The sequence below is a fragment of the Phyllostomus discolor genome, chromosome 4, assembly GCF_004126475.2.
Source record: "Phyllostomus discolor isolate MPI-MPIP mPhyDis1 chromosome 4, mPhyDis1.pri.v3, whole genome shotgun sequence".
Lineage (NCBI taxonomy): Eukaryota > Metazoa > Chordata > Mammalia > Chiroptera > Phyllostomidae > Phyllostomus > Phyllostomus discolor.
This window is the reverse complement of record NC_040906.2, coordinates 89183779-89208574: the sequence shown is the minus strand read 5'-3', so window position 1 is coordinate 89208574 and position 24796 is coordinate 89183779. Positions and strand designations below refer to the sequence as shown.

The 24796-nt window shown below is 36.3% G+C and overlaps 1 protein-coding gene across 10 annotated transcripts in view; it reads left to right on the top strand.

Moving 5' to 3' along the window:
* Nucleotides 1-24796, top strand: part of EPB41L5 (erythrocyte membrane protein band 4.1 like 5) — a 172775-nt gene that overhangs the window by 55441 nt on the left and 92538 nt on the right. For 9 of the 10 annotated variants that reach the window (XM_036023605.1, XM_036023604.1, XM_036023603.1 and 6 more), the window contains exons 15-16: nt 9289-9322; nt 9582-9697. In XM_036023605.1, coding sequence (XP_035879498.1) covers nt 9289-9322; nt 9582-9697 — 150 coding nt within the window. Of the gene's footprint in view, nt 1-9288; nt 9323-9581; nt 9698-12919; nt 14290-24796 lie in introns of those variants that run through there. The other variant, XM_036023610.1, reaches the window with a different exon arrangement.

Here is a 24796-nt window from a genome sequence, read left to right as displayed (position 1 = left end):
TGACAAAAAGAGAAATAAAGCAGTTGAAAGAAACGAGGAGTGGAATGGGTGTGTATTGCTATTTATAGTGAGAATGACATACATTTGTTATTGGCACATGTCTGAAGATTTAAAGATAAATGGGTCATTATCCTTGCACACAAGGAGCTCAAAGAAGAAAGGCTGATTTGAAGATAAGCAGTTGTATTTGTGGGATAAATTCTACTTTGTCATGGTATATAATCCTACTTTATAATAATACATGTTGCTGGATTTGGCTCACTAATATTTTATTGTGGATTTGTGAGTTTGTATTCATCCAAGACACTGCCCTACAGTTTTCTTGTGATGTCTTCATCTAGCTTGGTATCAGAGGAATAGTAGCTTCACAGAATGAGTTGAGAAATATTTCCTTCTCTCCTATTTTTGGAGGGAGGGGTTTGTAAAGAATTGGAATAAATTTTTTAAATATATGGTAGAATTCACTATTAAAGCCATCTTGCTTGGACTTTCTCTCTCTGTGAAGTTTAAAATTTTCTAATTCAGTTTCTTGTTACCGGTCTGTACATGTTTCATTTTAATTTTGAGTCAATTTGGAAGTTTTTGTCTTTCTAGAATTTGTCCATTTCATTTAAGATATATAATTTGTGGCATACAATTGTTCATATTATTTTCTTTTCATTTCTGTAAGATTGGTAGTGATGACCCCTTATTTAGTTTTTATTTTAGTAATTTGAGTTTCTCCTTTTTTTCCTTTGTCATTGTAGGTAAAGTTTGTCAACTTTGTTGGCCTTTTCAAAGAACAGCTTTTGGTTTCATCAATATTTCTCTATTTTATGCATTTTTGCTGTGATGTATTTCATTTCCTCTGCTTGTTTTAGGTTTAATTTGATTCTCTTTTTCTAGTATCTTGTGGTAGAAGATGAAGTTTTTGATATGTGATATTTCTTTTCTTTTTTTAATCCTCACCTAGGGTTATGTTCATTGATTTTTAGAGAAAAAAAGGAGGGAGGGAGGGAATGAATGAGTGAGAGAGGGACAGACATTGATGAGAGGTAGAAACATTGATCAGTTAGTTGCCTCTTGCACATGTCCCGACTGGAGGCTCAAACCCTCAATTGGTATATGGAATGATGCTCCAAGTAACTGAGCCTGTAGGCCAGGGCATCTTTATTCTTTTTTAATATAACATTTATAACTATAAATTTTTCTTCAAGCGCTGCTTTAATCATATTACATAAGCTTTTGTATGTTATTTCTTCATTTTTACTTGTCCCAAATTACTCTAATTTCTGTTGTGATTTCTTTGATCCATTGGTTACTTGAAAGGATATTACTTGATTTCTGCATATTTGTGAATATTTTAAACTTTCTTTTTTTGGTAATTTTATTCTCCTTTTTTTCCTTTGTCATTGTAAGTAAAGTTTGTCAACTTTGTTAGCCTTTTCAAAGAACAGCTTTTGGTTTCATCAATTTTTCTCTATTTTATGCATTAGTTAGAAAATATGATTCATATGACTTTGATCCCTTTAAAATGACCTGTGTGAACTTGAGAAGAATATATATTCCATTGTTGATATAATGTTCTGTGGTGACTGTTAGCTCTAGTGAGTTTATACTGTTCAAGACTTATACTTCGTTATTGATCTTTTGTCTAGTTCTATTTATTATTAAGACCTATGATATTACTGTCTTCAGTTATTGTTTAATTTTCTATTTCTCCAATTCTTTTAGTTTTTGCTTCATATATTTTGGGGCTTTTGTTAGGTGCATATATATTTATAATTGTTGGATTCCTTTTTTTTTTAAGGGCTGTTTTGTTTTTAAGATTTTATTTATTTCTAGAGAGGGAAGGGAGGGAGAGAGAGAAACATCAGTGTGCGGTTGCTGGGGGCTGTGGCTTGCAACCCAGGCATGTGCCCTGACTGGGAATTGAACCTGCGACACTTTGATTTGCAGCCCGCACTCAATCCACTGAGCTACGCCAGCCAGGGCATTGGATTCTTTTATTGTGATAAAAATGTTCCTCTTTTTCTCTAGTAACTTAATGTTTTTAAGTCTATTTTATCTGTGAAAAGTACTGCCAATCCAGTTCTTTTCTGGTTGTGTTTCTTTTTATTTTTTTTTAAAGATTTTATTTATTTTTTAGAGAGAGGGAAAGGGAGGGAGAAATAGGCAGAGAGAAACATTAGTGTGTAAGAGATACATCAGTTGGTTACCTCTTACACACCCCCAACCAGGGACCCAGCCCATAACCCAGGCATGTTCCCTGACTGGAAACCAAACTGGCAACCTTTCATTCACAGGTCGGCACTCAATCCACTGATCCACCCCAGGCAGGGCTTTTTTTTTTTTAGATATTTTTACTTACTGATTTTGGTTCCTTTTCTCTTCTTTTTCCTTCCTTCCTTTTTTTTTTTTTTTAATTTTTGTTTTTAGAGACGGGGAAGGGAGGTAGAAAGAGAAGGGGGGAAACATCAGTGTGTGGTTGCTTTTTGCACACCCCCTACTGAGGACCTGACCCACAATCCAAGCATGTGCCCTGTTTGGGAATCAAACCAAAAATCCTTTGGTTTGCAGGCAGGCACTCAGTCCACTGAGCCACACCAGCTAGAGCTGGTTGCTTTTCTCTGGTATATTGTTTTCATCAAATGTGGGAAGTTTTCAGCCACTATTTCTTCAAATTATCTTTTTGTTCTTTTCTCTCCTTTTCTTCTGAGACTCCCATTATATATATATTGCTACACCTGATGTTGTCCTACAAGTATTCAAGCCTTGATTCATTTTTATTCACTATTTTTCTTTCTGTAGTTCAGACTGCGTAATTTCACTTGACCTATATTAAAGTCATTTATTCTCCTGCCTGCTGCTCCAACTCTGTAGTTGTGTTTTCCTAGTTAATTTTTATTTCAGTTATGTGTATTTCAATTTCAGGATTTGTTTGGTTCTTTTTTATAATTTTTCTCTTTATTGATATTCTCTTACTTGTGGAGACATTTTTGTCAATACCTTTCCCTTACATCTTTAGTCCCTGAACGTATTTAAAATATCTGATTTAAAGTCTGCATTGTTTGGAGAAGTACCATTTTCTTGCCTGCACCAACTGGAGTAGAGCTTACACAAAACTGAACTTGAGACAGTGGGGAAGGAGACCAAATTGTGGCCCAAATGACTTGGCTCTTGAGAATTAGAAGATTTTCTTGAGTAAATGTTTCTCCACTTGATGTATGCCTCTTCATGATTTTTTAAAAATAATTGTCACCAGCTAAATCTTTGTTTTGCTGGGGAGAGGGTACTCAGACCACCTTTTAGAAGTACAACTTCTGAGGAAGCAATAAGTACATTTTAATAGTATATATTACATTGTATAGTTTTTTAATATAATTTATTGATTATGCTATTACAGTTGTCCCATTTTCCCCCTTCACTCCCCTCCACCCTTTATACCCCCTCCCACCCACATTCCCCCCTTTGGTTCATGTCCATGTGTCATACATATAGGTTCTTTGGCTTCTACATTTCCCATACTACTATTCTTACCCTCCCCGTCTATTTTCTACCTACCATCTATGCTACTTATTCTCTATACCTTTTCTCTCTCTCTCCCCCACCCGCTCCCCTGTTGATAACCCTCCATGTGATCTCCATTTCTGTGATTCTGTTCCTGTTCTAGTTGTTTGCTTAGTTCATTTTTATCTTTGTTTTAGGTGTGGTTGTTAATAATTGTGAGTTTATTGGCATTTTACTGTACATACTTTTTATCTTCTTTTTCTTAGATAAGTCCCTTTAACATTTCACATCATAAGGGTTTGGTGATGATGAACTCCTTTAACTTGACCTTATCTGGGAAGCACTTTATCTGCCTTTCCATTCTAAATGAAAGCTTTGCTGAATAGAGCAATCTTGGATGTAGCTCCTTGCCTTTCCTGACTTGGAATACTTCTTTACAGCCCCTTCTTGCCTGCAAGGTCTCTTTTGAGAAATCAGCTGACAGTCTTATGGAAACTCCTTTGTAGGTAATTACCTCCTTATCTCTTGCTGTTTCTAGGATTCTCTCCTTCATTTTAATCTTGGATAATGTAATGATGATGTGTCTTGGTGTGTTCCTCCTTGGGTCCAACTTCTTTGGGACTCTCTGAGCTTCCTGGACTTCCTGGAAGTGTATTTCTTTTGCCAGATTGGGGAAGTTCTCCTTCATTATTTGTACAAATAACTTTTCCACTTGTTGTGCTTCCTCTTCTCCTTCTGGTAACCCTGTAATTTGGATGTTGGAACGTTTGAAGATGTCCTGGAGGTTCCTAAGCCTCTCCTCATTTTTTTGAATTCTTGTTTCTTCATTCTTTTCTGATTGGATGCTTCTTTCTTCCTTCTGGTCCACACCATTGATTTGAGACCCAAGTTTCCTTCCCATCACTATTGGTTCCCTGTACATTTTCCTTTATTTCACTTAGCATAACCTTCATATTTTCATCTAATTTGTGACCCAATTCAACCAATTCTGTGAGCATTCTGATTACCAGTGTTTTGAACTCTGCATCTGATAGGTTGGCTATCTCTTTGTTGCCTAGTTGTATTTTTTCCTGAGCTTTGATCTGTTCTTCCATTCAGGCCTTTTTTTTTTGTCTTGTTGCGCCTATTATGTAGTGAGGGGCGGAGCCTTAGGTGTTCACCAGGACAGGGTAACCCACATTGGTGGGTTGTGATGCTGTATGTGGGGCAGGGGTCTGAGAGGGAACAATGGCACCTGCTCTGCTCTCTGCCAGATTTCAGCCACTTCCCCCACTTCCCACAAGCAAATTGGGCCCTTCTGGTGCTGATTCCCAGGTGAGTTGGCTTGTGTACGTTCTAGGACCCTATGGGTCTCTCCAATGAACTCTCCTGTGAGGCTGGGAGTTTCTTCTACTGCCGCCTCAACCCCCACAGGTGTTTCAAACAGTGGTTTGAGGTTTTATTTTTCAGCCCCAGGGCCCTGGGTTGTGTGGTCAGTCTCACTTCTCAGTTTCCCCTGTTTTATCTGCACGTGAATGTGGGACCACCCAGTCCGCCAGCTGCCACCTTGCCAGCCAGCTGCAGCCTTGCGTGCCGTGCCCTGTTCTACAATCCACTGCCTCGGTGGATCCGCCAGCCTCGGCCTTGCTGCAAGGCCTCTCCGTCCTGGCTACATGACTCCACCCCTCCTACCGGTCTGGATGAATGTGTCTTCTTTAACTCCTTGGTTGTTGGACTTTCATACAGTTTGATTTTCTGTCAGTTCTGGTTGTTTCTTGTTTTTTAAATTTTTGTTGTCCTTCTTTTGGTTGTGCGAGGAGGCACAGTGTGTCTACCTATGCCTCCATCTTGGCCGGAAGTCCTGCATTGTATAGTTTTATATAATGTTTCTCAACCTTGATATGTATCAAAGTCTCTTGGAATGCCTATTAAAGTATCATATTCAGGACATTTAAATCTATTCCTTTTTAAAATTTGTCTACACTGACTGTGGTCAGTCTCGCCTTAGGGTGTCCTGTTCAGTTGGTTTTTCACCTAGAAAGACGCTAAAACCAGGTTTTAATTAGTAATTCACCACAAAAGTACTCTGCTTTTTGAAAGGCTATTCCTGAAGTTTCTTTATCTGTTATTATTTTATTTTCCTTGTAGTTACGTATAAGCTATGCTGTTAAGATAATGGAGGAGAAATATTAGAGGTATTCTGTAGTTTTTCAAAGGGTTTTTTTTTTTTAGATTTTATTTATTTATTTTTAGAGAAGGAAGGGAGGGAGAGAGAGAGAAACATCAGTGTGCGGTTGCTGGGGGTCATGGCCTGCAACCCAGGGATTTACCATGACTGGGAATCGAACCTGTGACACTTTGGTTCGCAGCCTGCACTTAATCCACTGAGCCAAGCCAGCCAGGGCTAGTTTTTCAAAATTTTTAAAAAGCTTTTATCTATTTACATTTAGAAAGAGGCAAAGGGAGGAAAAAAGAGAGGGATAAAAATATCAGTGTGCAAGAGATACATCGATTAGTTACCTCTGTCATGTCCCCAACTGAGCACCTGGCCTGCAACCCATGCGTGTGCCTTGACTGGGAATTGAACCAGTGAGTGGCCTTTCAGTTCATAGGCCTGCACTCAATCCACTGAGCCATACCAGCCAGGGCAACCAGTTTTTATTGATTTGTTTGTTTGTTTAATGGATCATGTCTTACTTTCCTGATAGGGAAGCTAGGACAAAATATTAGAACTATAACCTGATGAAGTTAGCAGAAATATATAAATGAAGCACTGAAGCAGTGATAACCAGTTGCAAAATTAAGGCTTTTATTTGTAAGTTTGGCTTTTAAAAATTTTTTGAAACAGCACATTACTGACTAAAAAGTGAGTGACTATATAGTCTCTTTCCTAGAATTAAAATTAATTTAATAAGTAATTTTTCAGTCTCTTCTTTAGTAACCCTTTGGCTTTGAAAACACATTAGAAATGGGATATTTAAATGATGATACTTTTATTTTTTATTAGAATAAACTTTTAGAAATTAAGTGTAGTGGGGGATCCAATTTTCCTGACTGAACATTATTGAGCACTACTCGTAATGGTGCTTGAGAGTCTGAGACTGGCATGAATGCCCTTTCAGTCTTGTCCTTGTAATTCTGTTTTCACGAAAAGTTTTGATACAGTGAACCATGGAAAACAGTACTGTTTGAAAAAGCACAACTATTTGGTTTAAAAAAAGCTTCTTGACCTCATACTGTGCCAATTTGAATGACAGGTGATGTTTTTAATCCCGACCCAGTGATATGTTTATTGATTTTAGAGATAGAGGAAGGGTGGCAGGGGAGACATTGATATGAGAGAGAAACAGTGATTGGTTGCCTCTCATACACAGCCTGAAAGGGGAATGAACCCACAACTGAGATAGGTGTTTTGACCAGGGATCAAACCCACAACCTTTTGGTGCATAGGATAACATTCCAACCAGCTGAACCACTTGACAAGGGTTGAATAACAGGTGTGCAGATTGGCTGATGTTAGTCATGTTCCTTGTACTGTTTTATTTCCTATTTTCTCTGAGTCTTAGCTAATAACTATCTTAAGAAGTGATATTTTAAAGGGTAGTTCACATTTTTATACAAGCGTAGCGGGTAGAATTTTACAAACAAAAGAGAAGTGGTGGAGGAAATGATAAATAGAGGCAGTTATTGCAGGTAATTTTTTAAAGGGAAAGCTTGGATTATGTCAGTAATGATAAGGGTTGCATCCTACTTTCATATTAGTGGAGGTGGAAGAATATGTATAATTGTGAGAAAATAGTACTTTTACATTTCAAAGTGTTTGGAAACAGGGAGCTCTGATCCAGTTAACATCACTCATTAGGGTAATTGTTTCTCATGTTGTTATTCATTCTTTTTATCTACCACCACCTGAAGTTATTTCCAATTTAACAAAAAGCTCCAGAGAGTAACCCAGTGGATCATGGAATAGTGAGTCTCATTTCTGTACCAAACAGGTTGGATGAGATTTCATTAATATTTGGGATTACTTAAACCAGCATATAATGTATGCTGAGAAGAGCAATGTGATTAGTAAAAGAACTTGTGCCTGACAGATGTGTGTGTGTGTACATGTGTGTGTGTGTATTTTTAAGATTTTTATTTATTTATTTTTAGAGAGGGTAAGGGAAGGAGAAGGAGAGTGAGAGAAACATCAATTGGTTGCCTCTTGTACGCAACCTGATTGGGGACCAAACCCGTAACTCAGGCCCTGACTGGGAATTGAACCGGCGACCCTTCACTTTGCGGGACAAAACCCAGCCAACTGAGCCACATTGGTCAGGGCTGCCTGACAGGTATATGTTTTACATTCGCCTTGCCAACAGGTCTACATTAAATATATTTTTAAGGGTTTTTTTGGGGGGGGTCAGTTTTATTTATCACTGTTCTTTGTCCTTTGCTGCTATCAATTCATTTAATCTTTGTAACAGTCTAATGCAAATGAGGAACCCGAGGTTCGGAGAGCAGAGCTAGTGCTGTGGCTTGTATTTGAACCCAATCAATGGTAGTGCAAATTTTGATGACTTGATCTGTAATAAAGATGTAGTTAATTAAAAATAATAACATCAAATGGTTTTATTCCTCATCACCCAACGTTTTAACAAGACCTCTTCTTTCTTGAGTTCTTTCTTAATTGGTTGTCTTTCATTATCAGATAGTTTTTGTTTTGCTTTCCTCTAAGAAAGGCTTCTGGATGCTGCATTGAGAGTTAGTTTGTATTTGACAGGCTTTGCTTATTTCCTTTTATTACAGTGACATCTTGGCTGGGTATAATATTCTTGAGTATTGCTATGGAAAAGTCTGTGCCAACCTGGTACTGGCAGTGGTTGGCTTTTAAGTCTTTTTGGGGTACCTGAAATATTCTTTCCTGTTCCTTGCAGGTCAATAATTTAACATTAGGGACTGAATGTATTTAATTCTATATCTCATTATTCTGGAATATACTGCTCTCATTAAATTTGTACATTATTTTCTTTCAAAGAACTTTTCAGATGACTTTGAATATATTTTTTGTTACCTTGTTTGAGTTCTAGAAGGTCTAAAGTTAGTATATTTTATTTTTTACTCATTTTATTGTGGTATTATCTCCTCTTTGAGTTCTTATTTTATTGAATTTTTTTTAGCTGTTCTGACAGGGGGCTGTTTATTTTGTTGTACTATAGGTTTAGTTTTTTTTTTTAAGTGGAGAGGGGGGTGGTGGAAAAGAGTGCACCCTAAATTAAAAGTTTAAAAAAATACTTATAAATCATTTGTAGGAAAGGTATACAGAGAAGTTTCTAACTTTAAGTTTATACTAAGGCCTTTTGAGTTACAAAATGCTGAGCTATTGCTCACATTGGAAAATCTTTAGAGGGTAGGAACATATAAAAGAAGTGACAGGTAAGTTTATGTGGATGTTTGTGCTTACTGCCTTGAATTTAAGGCATCATTTGTGCTATCTTTATTTTTTCATCTTTTGACATATATTGTTTAATGAATAAATAAGATTAGCAGAACATCTAAAACACATTTAGTACATCTAAAGTAAAATTAAAATACAATTAAAGCATAATTAAAATATATGGAAATATGAAGTAAGCAGACTATAGAAAAGCAAGTATGTGCCTATAAGAGGAAATGTTTTCTGATCATCTTATATTCTTAGTTTTAAACAACAGTAATTTTTTATTTGAAACAAAATTAATGTATTTTAAAATAAAAGCTACTTTTCATTGTCATCTGACCATGTGAAGCCCTATATATAGTTTTTAATAGACTTTTCCCTCCTTACATTTTTTACAGTCATACTTCAACTCAAAGTAATGGCTCCCAACAGGTAAGACTTCTTAATATTAAGTTTCTGAAGCACTAGAATATTGTAGTTAATCATGACAAAAACTGGTATTACTTGAATTCTCATAGTGGTATAACTGGGAAACTTTTGTACATTTTTTTTATCTCTAAGGTGATATATAATATTAAAGCATTTGTTTACATTGTATTTGCTCACTATGTTTCATTGTCATGTTCTTTTCATTGGTAAAGAGATCTTTTATCTAGGCAAAAGAGATGATTTTTATAATTTGTGTCCAAAGGCTTGGGGTGTGAGATCTACTCTGCTTGTGACTCCTTCCATTCCCTCTGGTCCTATGCTGGTGGAGATAGAGAATCTTCCAAGGAGCCCTGGAACAGACCAGCACGACAGGAAATGGTTTGTTAACTCCTTAAACCAAAATAAAATACTGCTTGCTTATTCATATACTAAATGCCCAGCTATAATCATAGAGTACTTTAAATATGATTGAAAGCAAATTATTCATATTTGTAAGCTGAAAAGAGTCATATTAAGCAGATATTGGGATGAGGAAAAAAAGAGATACAGATGAAGCAGCTCCGGAGTACAGCTGTCCAGATGACAAATGTCAGATAGCTCTCCTTATTTTGTTTAGCATGGTCGGGGAATAGTGGGGGTTGGGACTCTCTGTTAAAAAAATATTTCAGTGATAGTCAGTAAAACGTTTTCCCAGATCCATAAGGAAAATATTCTTGTTACCTGTTATTCGTACAGTATGGTGCTACTGCTTTGGATGTGTTTTCTTCTTTAGAGACTGAAGATAAAGCCAAAAGGAAACATGATCATAGTCCAATAAAACAAAGTGTAAAATACTCCGCTTGAGGGATGGAGAGGGAATCTGATGACAGGGAAGAGATTTCATTTGTTTAGGTTTCCAGGTTTTTTGTTTTTGTTTTTAGACTAATAGTAAGTGTACAAATATGGATACTTTGTGGCTTATTGGGGTTAATCAGTGGGTTGATTCTTTCCCAATTATGGCTTTGGGGGGCTCCTTGGGAATTATGTGATTCAGTGGTTATGTTAATTGCACCATCTGTTCAAGTTTTGCATCTATTTATGAAATGAACTTTAATAATTCATCGCATTTTTCTTTTTTTTCTTGCTCTTAGTTTGTTTACTACCTGAAATCTAATGACTTTCTGTGGTGATCTCAAGGTTTTGGTCAGCTTTCTGTGCAACCAGTTCTTCTCCATGGTGGTGGGTCAACAGTGGTTGGTGATCATTTTCAGTCTTTCCTATGTAATTGTGTTTCACTGTTATTTTGGCTTAACTAATTGCAAGGCGCTTTGCTCTTGATGGTTGGTCATGTTTTTACTTCAGTTCCAGATAACTTGTTTAGTTTCTGAAATTGAGGAGATCCACCCTATTTTTCTTTATCTTTTTTTTTTTCTCTTGAGAGTATGGTATGTATATTTGGGGTGGGGGGAATCCGTGTGTGTGCGCATGTAGGCACAACATACTTAAAGTATGAACAGTGAGGCTTCTAAATGTCAAATTTTAGTCTTTATTGTTTTAAGCCATTAAAAGTTTCTTCAGTTTCTTACTGAAAACACAGCTCCAGTAAGCAGTCATATTTTTTATCTCCTTGATGTTACCACCAAGTCTATTGGCAAGGAAACATAGTACTGAGACTTCAAATATAAAAGAACTCCTGTGAATAGGTGCTTACCTTTTATATTAAAATGGAACAAGAGTCTGTGGTTTGTTTGCATCCTGTATTATGACACTAAATCTTTATTGAGTTTTCCAGCCTCTGTGGGTATCAAATCTGTTTAATTTGATTTGTTAGGCATTACTTAGTTCCTTTGATGCAGCCTTTAAAGAAAGAATATTGAATTTGAGAGTATTGACTTAAAAGAAAAATGAAACATTTGGAGCTCTGTGTCCTTTCTTCATGTAATTGTGGTGAGACCTCCCTTGCTGAAAAGGAGTAAAATGGTGACCTTCAGAACTTGAAGAGCCTCAGAGTATGTCAACAGTAGCATGGAACAGAATGCAGAGCCAACATGTCTTGGAGTTAATGGATTCCCCAGCCTTAATTTAAAATACATTCTGCATTTCATTCTTTGTTTCTGCATGTTTTGATTCTTATTAATACTTTTAAGTGAATATAAAAGTCCTCTTTTAGAAAGTGAAACATTAATAAAATTTTGAAATGCTCCCTAGGTTTGAGCAGTTGGGCACAATAATGGACTATTTTGTTCCTGGCAGATAAACTTTTAACTAATTTAATCTAAACCTACTCCCTGTTTTCTTTCTAATATCTTTTAAATGGCACCATTGTTTCAGTGAATTATTTAGTGTATCAGTAACTTAGAATTGTCTAGTAAGTATCAACTTTAAGAAAGGGTTTTTTTTTTAACCCCTTAAGTCATTTATAAAATCAAAAACAAAACTGAATAGTATTTAGGAAAATCTTGTATTTATTGGGGAAAGCATAAACCTAATTTAATGTCCTAAATTTTCAGTGACCCTATTTTGAGGGTCATGAATTATTATATGGGTTAGATCTGATGAAGAAATTGTATTTCAGTTGCAGGAAAGATTATTTTATTGTAAAAAAGACTTCCAAGTTTGTTCTGAGAAATTCTTTTAGCCAGTTCTTTTCAGTTTCCCCAAGGAAAAATAGTGAATTCATGTTTTGATTGAGTTAGAAGAATACCGTATTTAAATATCCTTAGACATCTTTTATAATTGAAGTGATTTTTTGTCATTATCTTAAATATGTGCTGCCTTTTTTTGCCATATTATAATACCTCAATTTTCTCAACCTTACTAAATGTTTTCTTTCTACTGGAGGACTCTGATAATTTCTAACCAGGAATTGCTTGTATGTGTGTTTCACTCTCATAGTTCTATAGACCTCTTCTGTAGCATTGTGGTTAAAAGGCATCTAATACAGTTACTAAGCTACTCTTGGAGGGGGCTTACAATCTCATCACATTATCTATACTTGTTGAATTTCATTCTGAGCTCCTGTGAAACTTGATTATAGAAGGAACAGTGGTTCTTTACTGTAATTAGGAACTGATATAAAAGGAACTGATATAAAATTAGATGGCCTCTGAGGATAGACTTTTTAAAAAATGCTCATTCTGAATTTTGTTTCTTGGATTTCAGTTTTTTGAAATCACTTAATGTGGGGAATAATTCTTAAAATTGCTGTTTTTTATATGTGCCTTTGTCCTTAAGTAAAATTGTCCTATCAGATATTTGAATTGTTAGATTATAATATTTTTTCTTCTCATTAGAACCTCAAACAACATTTCTGCCTTGATTTTGGTAGCAACATCAGGGACAGATAAAGAGTGTCTTGCTGTCTGTGAAATTTCTTCTTTATTTAATTCACTTAACAGACTGATTACCTATACATATTTTCATGTAGACATTTTCCGTACATGTAAATTTGTGCGATTTCCCCACCTTTGTTATTACTGAATGAATGTACTTGCATGGAGATGTCATTAACTGCTTGTAGCAGTGGTGCATGCCACTTTCTCCTTTATTACCTCTTACACACCAATTTTCTCCTTTTCCTATTGACTAACTGTGCTCCCCTCCCACTCCCCAACCATCCAGGCTCTCTGCTGCCAGTGACTGCAGTCAACGTGGTGGAAACCAGTGGAACACAAGGGCCTTGTCCCCATCCCAGCCTGTACATAGAAACTACACAGACTTTGTCCATGAGCACAGTGTGAAGAATGCAGGAGTCCATCATGATGTCCATTTTCCCAGCCATGCAGCCATGACTAATATATGAGTGTTAAGCCTCTTAGGCATTGGGACTCTTTGTCATGAAAGTTGATGGTATATGTTCTCTAGTGTTTATAAAGGATTGATCACTTTAAGAGAATTTAGGAGAAGTTATTTTAGATTGAGCCACTGGTTGTATGATGGTTTTAATAATTGAATTCTGTGAAAGGGAAAAGGATATGAAGAAGCTACATGCTATCTTAACATGCTACATGATAATAACATACATTTTTGTGTGAAAGGGTATGTATATCATTGTGATTTTGGAAAAGTTTTTCAAGATTTTAACATGTTAATGCATACCTTCTCCTGGTCACCTATGTGTGATGTGTTTGTAAACAAGCTGCCCATTTTCACCCTGCCCTGTGCTATCCAAATAGATTGAGGTTAAAAGAATTGGACACTCACAAGGTAGCACGTCCTGGCACAATACAGCACTCTTTAGTGATAATTTTTTTATGGTGGCCCATGCCTTAATTTCAGTTAAGTGCCTGAGATTTTATACTTTTAATTAATATAATGTTTCATTAAAACACTTATTTTTTTTAATAAACAAGTATTTTAACTTACCAAAAGTCCTAGAAATCACAGTAATGTGACTCATGTAGAGAGAGAAATCTGAATGGTTACTTTTGCATAATTCACTAGTTAACCATTGGTTAACTGAATGGTTCCATTACCAGTGAATGGTTGTACAAATGGAAAATGCATTTACTTTTGTCTTTCCAATGTTTTTTTTAAATCTCATGCATCTGATAGATTTCCCAGGTTTGCAACAGCCTCATAATCTGGCCCTGTACAATCTTTAGAATAAAATTCTGAAGCCAAAACTACATCACTTTTAAATGGATTGTATATGTTACTGTTTTTAGTCCTTTATGAACTCCAAAATGTAATTATCCAAGCTCTTTGGTGTAATTCATAGAGCCAAATTAATGGGGAAAAGCACATTTCTGATATAATAGGAATTGATATAAGGGAAGTATTTCTTTTGATTTTTTTACAGTTTTTAAAAATTTTAACAGTTTTCAAATTTTTGAACTATATGTAAAGTAATTTGGAGATATAATTTGAGAATTCGTAACACTTCAAGGTAATGAAGCTTCATTATAAACAGCTTAACCAGATTATCATCCTGCTCACCAACAGCCTTACCACTCTCTGCTAGGTAAAGATAAAAGTTTCAGAGGGCTTTATTAGTGGATTGTTGCTTGCAAATATAACTTGTTAATGGAAGACATAAGTTAGCAGAACTAAATATTTATAGGCAGGTTTTCATCATTTATGTAAGGCATGGATGGTCAAGGCATTCTTTAGTGCATAAAATAAACAGATCCATATCTTAAATAGCCCAGCTCCCTACCACATAATCTGTCATTATTTAGTGTACTTAAAAATGGCCACTGCCCTGGCTGCTGTGGCTCAGTTGATTAGAGTATCATCCCATAAACCAAAAAGTCATGGGTTTGATACCTGGTCAGTACACATGCCTAGGTTGCAGGTTTGGTCCCTGGTTGAGGCACATACAAGAGGCAACTGATCGATGTTTCTCATATTCTTTTCTCTCCCTCTCTCTTTCCTTCCCTTCCCCTCCCCCTAAAATCAATAAGCGTATCCACAGGTGAGGATTTTTTAAAAAATGGTCACTAATGTATATCCCTTTTGGTTATTTTAGACTTTACATAGCTTAGGCTACAATTGTCAAGTATTATCGATGGTGGTATATTTTTTTAAAAGAAAGGAATTTGAGCAATAACATTTTAAACATAGAAACCCTGTTTTGTGCCATTCAAGAAAAGACTTCATGGGTGTGAATATGATTAAGAACCTACCATTTCTATAATAGAAATGAAAGAGGGATAATAATAGCAAAGCTTTTTTGGTCTTTTAGAAAGTCTCAAAGCTTGACTTCTTTCACTTTAAAATTAATCTTGAAATATGAAGTGCAGTCTCATAGGATTCTTAGCAGAATCCTAACTTTGGGAAACACGAGAGGATTGTAAATTGAAGAGTGAGATCTTCAGTTTATATTGAAAGTGGTGGATATCTATACTTATAATTGGAGTTAATACTGTTACATTTAAGTGATTGAAAAATCACATCATGATTTTTCTTTCTTTGAAAACCTTATTACATAATAGTTCATTTGTAATTCCTGGTAATAGAAACTGGGTTGGAGGGGTGATGGAGAGAGAAGGCAGCAAAGGAGGTGGGGGTAAGTGAAAGGATAAGACTGGGTAGTAGTAGAATCAAATTTGTATGTATTACAGAAATTTCCATATGCTCCGAATTTTATATCATATATTGTGAATACTTCTCCTTGCTGATATTTTCAAGATATTTATGTTTCTAGAGCTATGAAAAATAGGTAGCTCAACCTAAATTAAATATATAGTCATCAGCCCTGGCTGGTGTGGCTCAGTAGATTGAGCTCCGGCCCGCAAACCAAAAGGTCACTGGTTTGATTCCTAATCAGGACACATGGTTGGGTTTCTGGCCAGGTCCCCAGTAGCAGGGGCATGCCAGAGGCAACCACACATTGATGTTTCCCTCCCTCTCTCTTTTACCTTCTCTCTAAAAATAAATAAATAAAATCTTTTAAATGAAAAATAAAAATAAATATATGGTCATCAACCTATTTGTACTCTATTTTATTGTGCTCAAAAGGCCAGTGATCATGCATCCTAGATTAGGGAACTGATATCACTATCCTTTTGATCAGAGGAAGCCATCACCACCACAACTTCAGGATCATGTGATTCAACTTCCACGCCTTGGCTAATTTTATTTAACATAATTAATTTTCATATCTTAAATTAGGTTATGTTTCAACCTAATGGTTATTGAAAGGAAAACTTACAGAAACACAGCAAAGCTAGTGACCTTCACACTTTCACACATGAAAAATAAGCTTATAAAAAAGATCATTGTTTCTTTTGCTACTAAAAACACTTCAACAGCATTACCTATTTATTTTTGATACTCTAACCCTTCTGACCTTGATAGGGTAATTATAGATATGCTTTTAAATGAATTTACAGAGAAAAACTATTTGTCCTATCATGTATATGTGTATATCTTAAAAAGCAGCTAGTATACAAACATTCTAAGATTATATCAGTATAATTCAAATCATTGTTTTTGAAGGAGGGGGCTTTTAATTTATTTAAATTGTTGATCCAGAAAATGTTACACATTTGGGTGAACTTTATTGGTAAAATTGTTCATGGTGTAATAGGTGCCATATAAATATGTCAAGATGTAAAACAAGTGTCTCCTGAATAGAGGACGGGGAGGCAGCTTGTTTCATAGGATAAAACAATTAGCTGAGCCTTAATTATGGTAGTTTCTCTAATTTACTAGATATTTGCATATTTACTTGGTTAGTATGCTAATAATTATTTTGATTATCAACTTTGGTTTGTCACTGTTATATGTCCTGATACGTCATGCATTTCATCTTTCTATCTTGCCAAAACAGGAAAAAAGTTGAAGGGGATAAGGAATGGAGGAGTATGGTATCTTTGGGTTTCAGGAGGAAAAAGGTTGTGGAGACAATTGGCTTCACAAGCATAAGAAGATTAATTCTGAACTTTGAGCCATTTAACTTCTATATATATTCACAGACGTAAACTGAAAAAGTTGAGAAATGATTGATCTGCATTAGTGCAGCATCTTTTGATGGTAGAAGTGGTAATCCTTTGAACCATAGTACTTTATCTGTTTTGTTTGGGACATATTCTTAATTTCTAAAACATAGTTATTGCTTTGAAAGGCCATTATTCTTTGTCTTAGGCTTTGAATATTGGGTTTGAAAATAATTTCAAGTTCTTTTTATCCTTTGTATGTAGGGCTTGCAATATACATGGATTTGCAAAAACAAGATTATCTTGCAGCATTAACACTTAATCTTTTCACCACCACAAACTTCCTATATTTTAATATAAATTACACCACAATTTAATAACAATTATTCCTTGCTCCTGGAATTGTGAATGCTTGCATATGAGATGCTTTTATATAAGAGAGAGAATTTGAAGGTGCTTTAGAGTTGGGGAAACCTCTGTCTCTGTCCCTCTCTGTCTCATGTATAAAATATGTTTTGTCATATCCTTTCTAGATATGGTGAGTCCTGTGAATTTATAGTATTTTTCCTCAGCTCCCTTTTTTTTTTGAAGATCATGAAAACGTATCCCTCTGTTTATATATTGGGTTGTCCAAAAAGTTCATGTGGTTTTTATTTGTAAATTGGTTGTATTAGCGCTTAGTTGTCTTTAACTTCATTTGAGACAATTTTTTTAGATTGTGTTGTGACAGCTGTCATACCAGCGTACATTAAAAGCAAACTGATCAAGGCCCTGGCTGGCGTAGCTCAGTGGATTGAGCGCGGGCTGCGAACCAAAGTGTCGCAGGTTCCATTCCCAGTCAGGGTACATGCCTCGGTTGCAGGCCATGACCCCCAGCAACTGCACATTGATGTTTCTCTCTCTCTTTCTCCCTCCCTTCCCTCTCTAAAAATAAATGAATAAAATCTAAAAAAAAAAAAAAAAAAGAAACTGATCAGACTTCTGGCCAAGATGGAGGCATAGGTAGACACACTGTGCCTCCTTTCACAACCAAAAGGACAACAACAAATTTAAAAACAAAACAAGCAGAACTGACAGAAAATCGAACTGTAAGGAAGTCCGACAGCCAAGGAATTAAAGAAGAAAAATTCATTGACTTGCGGCAAGGCAGTGGCTTGCAGACTGGGTGTTCCCACATTCAAGTGCAGATAAACTGGGAGGAACAACTAGGGAACAAATAGATCACACAACTTCAGGGTTCCAGTGTGGGGAAAACAAAGCCTCAAAGCCTCTGACTGAAAACTTCTCTGGGGGTTGAACCGGCAGCGGGAGAAACTCATCCTCACAGGAGAGACCCACGGGGTCCTAGAATGTACACAAGCCCACACACTGGGAATCCACACCAGAAGGGCCCAGTTTGATTGTGGGTAGCGGGGGAAGTGACTGGAAACTAGCAGAGAACAGAGCAAGCGGCATCATTCCTTTTCAAAACCCTCCCACACATACAGTGTCACAGCACAGCCACCTGGGTTGCTGTGGTGAACACCTAAGGCTCCACCCCTTACTATGTAACAGGCACTCTGAGACAACAACAACAAAAAATGGTCGAAATGGAAGAACAGTTCAAAGCTCCAGGAAAAATACAACTGAGTGATGAAGACACAACCAACCTATCAAATACACAGTTCAAAACACTGGTTATCAAGATGCTCCAGTAATTCACTGGGTACTTCAACAGTATAAAAACGACCCAGGAAGCAATGAAGGTTGCGTTATGTGAAATAAAGAAAAATCTACAGGGAACCAACACTGAGGGAAAGGAAACCAGGACTCAAATCAATGGTGTGGACCAGAAGAAAGAAAAGAAACATTCAACCAGAACAGAATGAAGAAACAAGAATTCAGATAAATGAGGAGAGGGGTTAGGAACCTCAGGGACAACTTTAAGCTTGCCAACATCCAAATCACAGGGGTGCCAGAAGGAGAAGAGGAAGACCAAGAAATTGAAAACTTGCTTGAAAACATAATGAAGGAGAACTTCCCCAATCTGGCAAAGGAAATAGACTATCAGGAAGTCCAGGAAGCTCAGTGAGTCCCAAGAAGTTGGATTCAAGGAAGAACATGTTAAAGCATATCATAATTACATTAGCCAAGATTAAAGATAAGGAGAGAGTCTTCAAAGCAGCAAGAAAGAGAAAAGGAGAAAGTTAACCTACAAAGGAGTTCCCATCACACTGTCAGCCGATTTCTCAAAAGAAATCTTACAAACAGGAAGGGGGTGGAAAGAAGTATTCCAAGTCAGGAAAGGCAAGGACCTACATCCAACATTACTCTATCCAGCAAAGCTGTCATTTAAAATGGAAGGGTAGATAAAGTGCTTCCCAGATAAGGTCACGTTGAAGGAGTTCATCATCACCAAGCCCTTATTATATCAAATGTTAAAGGGACTTTCTACAAAAAAGAAGATAAAAATATGAACAGTAAAATGACAACAAACAACTATTAACAACCTAAAAAAAAAGAAAGAAGGAAAACTAAGCAAACAACTAGAACAGGAACAGAATCACAAATGAAAATCACATGGAGGGTTATCAGTGGGGGACTGAGGGAGAGAAGTGGGGAAGGGAGAGAGTATAAGTAGCACAAATGGTAGGTAGAAAATAAACGGGGAAGTTAAGAATAGTATAAGGAACACAAAAATAAATTAAAGGTGGATAAAAAAATTTAAATATAAACCGTGACACCATTAAAGTCCTGGAGGAGAACATATGTAGAAAATCTCAGATATTCCAGGCAGCAACATTTTTACTGACGTCCCCTAGAGCAAGGAACATAAAGGAAAAGAAATAAACAAATGGTATCTTACCAAAATAAAAAGCTTCTGCCAGGCTAAAGAAAACAGTATTAAAATAAAAGTTTTTTTAAAAAAGTATGAGGAAACATTTGCCAGTGATACCTCAGACAAGGCTTTAATCTCCAAATGTATAAAGAACTCATAGGACTTCACTCTAAGAAGACAAGGAACTCAATTAAAAAATGGATAAAGGACTTGAACAGACACTTCTCCAAGGAGGACATACAGAGGGTCCAGAGACATATGACAAGATGCTCAGTATCGCTAGCTATCAAAGATGCAAATTAAAACCACAGTAAGATACCACTTCACACCAGTCAGAGTGGCCATCATAAACAAAGCAACAAACAAGTGTTGGAGAACTTGTGGAGAAAAGGGACCCGTAGTACACTGTGGGATTGCAGACTGGCACAACTGCTGTGGAAAACAGTATGGAATTTTCTCAGAAAGCTACAAATGGGTCTGCCTTTTGACCCAGCAATTCCACTGCTAGTATTATATCCTAAGAACCCTGAAACACCAAGCCAAAAGAACCTATACACTTCAATATTCATAGCACAATTTATAATAGCTAAGTGCCGGAAGCTCATCAGTAAATGAATGGATCAAAAAACTATGGTACATTTACACAATGGAATTCTATGCAGCAGAAAGAAAGAAGGATCTCCTACCATTTGCGACAGCATGGATGGAGCTGGAAAGCATTATGCTAAGTGAAATAAGCCAGGCAGTGAAAGACAAATACTATATGATCTCACCTTTAACAGGAACCTAAACAGCAAAACAAACAAGCAAAATATAACCAAAGACACTGAAATGTAGAATAGGCTGACCAGCGGGGAGGGAATTTCAGGGGAAAAGGGGAAGGGTTTACAGGAACAAGTATAAAGGACACATGGACAAAAACTAGGGGGGGAGGTGGAAATGGGAGGGAGATGAGGAGGGCTGGGGGTGTTGCCTGTGATGGGAGTAAAAGAAAATTACTTGAACAACATTTTGAAAAGAAAAAAAGAATAGTATAAGAAATGTAGAAGCCAAAGAACTATATACGACCCATGGACGTGAACTAAAGGGGGGAAATGCGGGTACAAGGCGGTGTACAGGACAGGGGAATAAAGGGGAGAATGGGACAACTAACAGCATAATAAAATAAAAAACTGATCAAAATTGGTGAGTATTTGTGTAGCCATTTTAATACTGAAGATGGAAGAAAATATACACCATTCTCAGTGAATTACACTTTATTGTTTTGAGAAAGATAAAAACAACTGAAAGACAAAGATTTGTGTGGTGTATGGAGAAGGTGCTATGACTGATTGAACAAGTCAGGAGTGGTTTGCAAAGTTTTGTGCTGGAGATTTCTCAAGCTGGATGATGCTCCATGGTTGGGTAGAACAGTTGAAGTCGATAGCATCAAATCAAGACATTAAGTTGAGAATAGTCAATATTATACCAGATAGGAGATAGCCAACATACTCAAAATATCCAATTCAGTAAAGTTATTGGTGAAAATGAAAAATGTCTTATTTTACAGAAAAAAATCATGTGAACCTTTTGGCTAGTGCAACAAATTCACTTTTACTTTAGTCACATGAAATCATTGTGAGAGTTTTATCTTGCTCAATTGATGTTAACCTTAGTGGTGTAGATACTTGGACAATAAGCATGTCCTTTTCAATAGAAAGTGTATTATATAACTTAATTTCTTCATTTCTTGACCATTGCTAATGTGCAATGCACATTAGCTGTTTGGAGGTCTTTGAGCAGATGGGGAGGATTGTAATAGTAGTTGCCTTAGAGAATTAGTGAAGAGAAGACTTCAAAAGAAATTGGTGAAAGGAAAAAATATGTGTGGCTTTTTTAATGATACAGTTTTAGTTTTATATCAAAGCAGGAAAACAAGTGTTCCTATTTTTCTTGAAGGAAGTTTTCTTACAGAGTTTTTATTAGAAATTACCTAAGCCTGTGTGTTTGTGATACACAGTGGCCTTAGTTCTAGGTTATGGTGTTTGAATGAACTTTTTATATTTTGTTCCTGAGAACTGGCCAACATTTTGTTTGTACTGGCATGGAGAAGGGATATTTGACTCAGAGAACAACATTCTCCAAGGAGTGTCACTGAAGATTCCCTTAATGGTGTAATAAACTCGTACTTCCTCCTCTTAAAAACAGGTTTAGCAGCTGCAGATACTGTATTTTGTTGCTGAATAAATTTTTGTTTTGTTTCTAACTACATAATTTTAACAAAATCAGATATACCAGTGTATGGTTAGGATTTGTAAGAATTTGCAGGACACTTAACAGAAGTCTCCTTTACTGACTAATGAGTGATTATTGTTATTATTAAATGAGTAATATTTTAAGTTATTAGAGATGAAGTAAAAGAAAAGAATGAAAGATAAGAGATGATAACTGGAAGATTATTGCTGGCCTGATTTGCTTTGTGAAACTAGTCAGAAATTGTGGAAAACATCCCAAGATATAAAATACCATTACACAGAAGAGTTTCTTAAAACTATGTTTTTAGTCCAGCCATTAGCTTTAGGGATTATTTAATTATAAAGTCCCCAGGAGTTTGGAGGTAAGATATATATTTAACAATTTACATTAACTTTTTATGGAGTCACCATCACCAAAAACCTTTGAAAGTTTTTAGAAAGACCTGGGAAATACAGGTACCCTAAATATCCAGTTTATCAATTTGATTGGAACTTCACAGATTTGTACAGTTAAAGGTATTTGAATAGGTTGGAAAGACATTGAAATCAGTCTGAAAAGTTTGGATTTGGTAAGGAGGCCTAGGTCAGTGTTTGCAAGTTTTTAAGTAAAAGATTTGGAGCATTTTGTACTAACACTTTTTTTCTGATTCACCTCATTATTTGTTGAATACCTACCAGAGTACCTCCTTACACGTAATCACTTCTGATTAATTCTTTTTTGTTTGTTTGTTTGTTTGAAAGTGGACAACCCTGTCTTGCTCCTGATCTTAGTGGGAAAGTTTTTAGCTTTTGTCCCATTGAGTATGATGTTGGCTGCAGGTCTCATATATGGCCTTTATTGTGTTGAGGAATGCTCCTTCTATGCCCATGTTGCTGAATGTTTTTTTTTTTTTTATCATAAATGGATGCTGTACCTTATCAAGTGCTTTTTCTGCACTGATTAATTCTTTGCAGGTACCCTCAAAATTCCTGTCCCTAATCCTGTTGTATACATCTGGTTAAATCCAACTCTCGACTGTGCATATAATGTAGATGGTGAATATGCAATGTCACATCGTTGAATGGTCTCACTTTACATTTAAGCCTCTAAGCTCAAGTAGGCCCTTCAGTGCTGCCTGAAATCCTATCACATTTCTTTATTCATTCTCCCACTATGCTGGCAGCTATTTCTTCTCTTTCAAACCTCTATCACCTCTTCACTTCTCTCTCTACTCCTCACTCTCAGCTGATGACCTTGCTTCCAATATTTTACTGGGAGAATAAGCAACTAAAAGAGATCTTCTGTACATACCTACCATCTTATTAATTAAATTAATTAACTTATCTCCATTTGGTCGTACACTTTCTGCTTTCCCTTCTGTTGCTCTAGGTGAGCTGTCCGTGCTCTTGTTAAAGGCCCACCTCTCCACCTGTCTACTAGATCTTGACTTTCAGCTACTCAAGAACATCATTCAGCAATTCTACCTCCTTGTTCTGTAGCATCAGTTTTCCTTCTCTACTAGAATATTCTCATTGCAGAAACAGGTTATTTAAAAAATCCTCCCTGAATCCACCTTCTCTTTTGACTATTGCCTCATTTATTTGTTCTACTGATAGCAAAACTTGTAATGAAAGAATTGTCTATACTTAGTGCCTCTGTTTTCTCATTGTATTTTGAACCCATTCTAATCAGAATTTGTTTCTGCTAAGCTAATTAGTATGATTGTGCAGGCCATGCACTGCACAAGTGCCACATTTTTAAGACAGTGATCACATATTTATGACAACAGTTTTCCAGTAGACGGCACTAAATTTCATATTCTCATAAAATAAGTATATGAAAATTTTGCAAGAGATGGAAGTAAAGTGTCTTCAGGAGGGGCATTCGTACAGAGGCTCTGCTTGTCTAGTAGTGTTATGCTATCATTCCAACAAAATAGCTTTGTTAGTTCACAAATGACATCCACATTTTTAATCTCACAATCAGTCTAATTATTGGCACTTAAAGCAGTTGCTCACTTCCTTCTTCATGAAATGTTTTCTTCACTTAGCATAAGGACACCATTTTCTTACTGACTAACCTCATTAGCCATCATTTTTAGTCCTCTTTTGTTAGTTTCTCTTTATGTCTCTAACCCCCTAAACCTCGTCTTAGGACCTTTTCTGTAGTAACTCATTTTCTTGGTAATCTCATTTAGTATAGATGATTTTAAATATCATCTATACACTGGCAATTTCCCATTTCATTTTGAAATAACTTGAGGCTTATAGAGCAGTTGCAAAGTAGTGCAGAGAGCTCTCACAATGTCCTTCATTAGTTTCCCTTAATGTTGATATCCTGTGTAACAATGGTCCAGTGGGACTGTTATCAAAACTAAGAAATGAATGGTACGAGAACACTAAACTATGGACCTAATTCAGATTTCACCAATCTTTCACAAATGATCCACTATCTGATTCGAGATCCTATGTTGCTTTAGCTCCTCCTGTCTGACATTTAGGCATTCCATTTCCTTGATCTTTTGAAGAATACTAGTCAGATACCTTCTAGTTCTTCAGTTTGGATGTACGTATGTGATGTCTTTGAATGATTAGATTGAGGCCATTGATTTTGGGGAAAACACTAGAGAGTCATGATACTAAGACATCTCAAATTTAATTTGTTCAAAATGGAACTACTGATTCTATTTTTAAAATTTCTGCATTTTTTTTCTAGATCAGTAATTGGCAGTTCTGTTTTTCCTCTTGGTAAGCAAGTGTGTCACAAGCTCCACTCCAGACCTGCTGAACCACAAACGCTGGAGATGAGGCCCAGCAGTCTGTTTTAACATGCCCTCTTGGAGATCATAATGCACACTGAAGCATAAGCACTGGCTTAGATCATAGCACCTGATCTCTTTCTTTTTTTTAATTGATTTTGGAGGAAGGGAAGGGGAGGGAGAGAGAGACATTGATTTGTTGTTCCACTTAGTTATGCATTCATTGGTTGATTCTTTTATGTGCCCTGACCGGGGATTGAAACAGCCACCTTGGTGTATAGGGATGATGCTCTAACCAACCAAGCTACCCAGCCAGGGCCTAATAA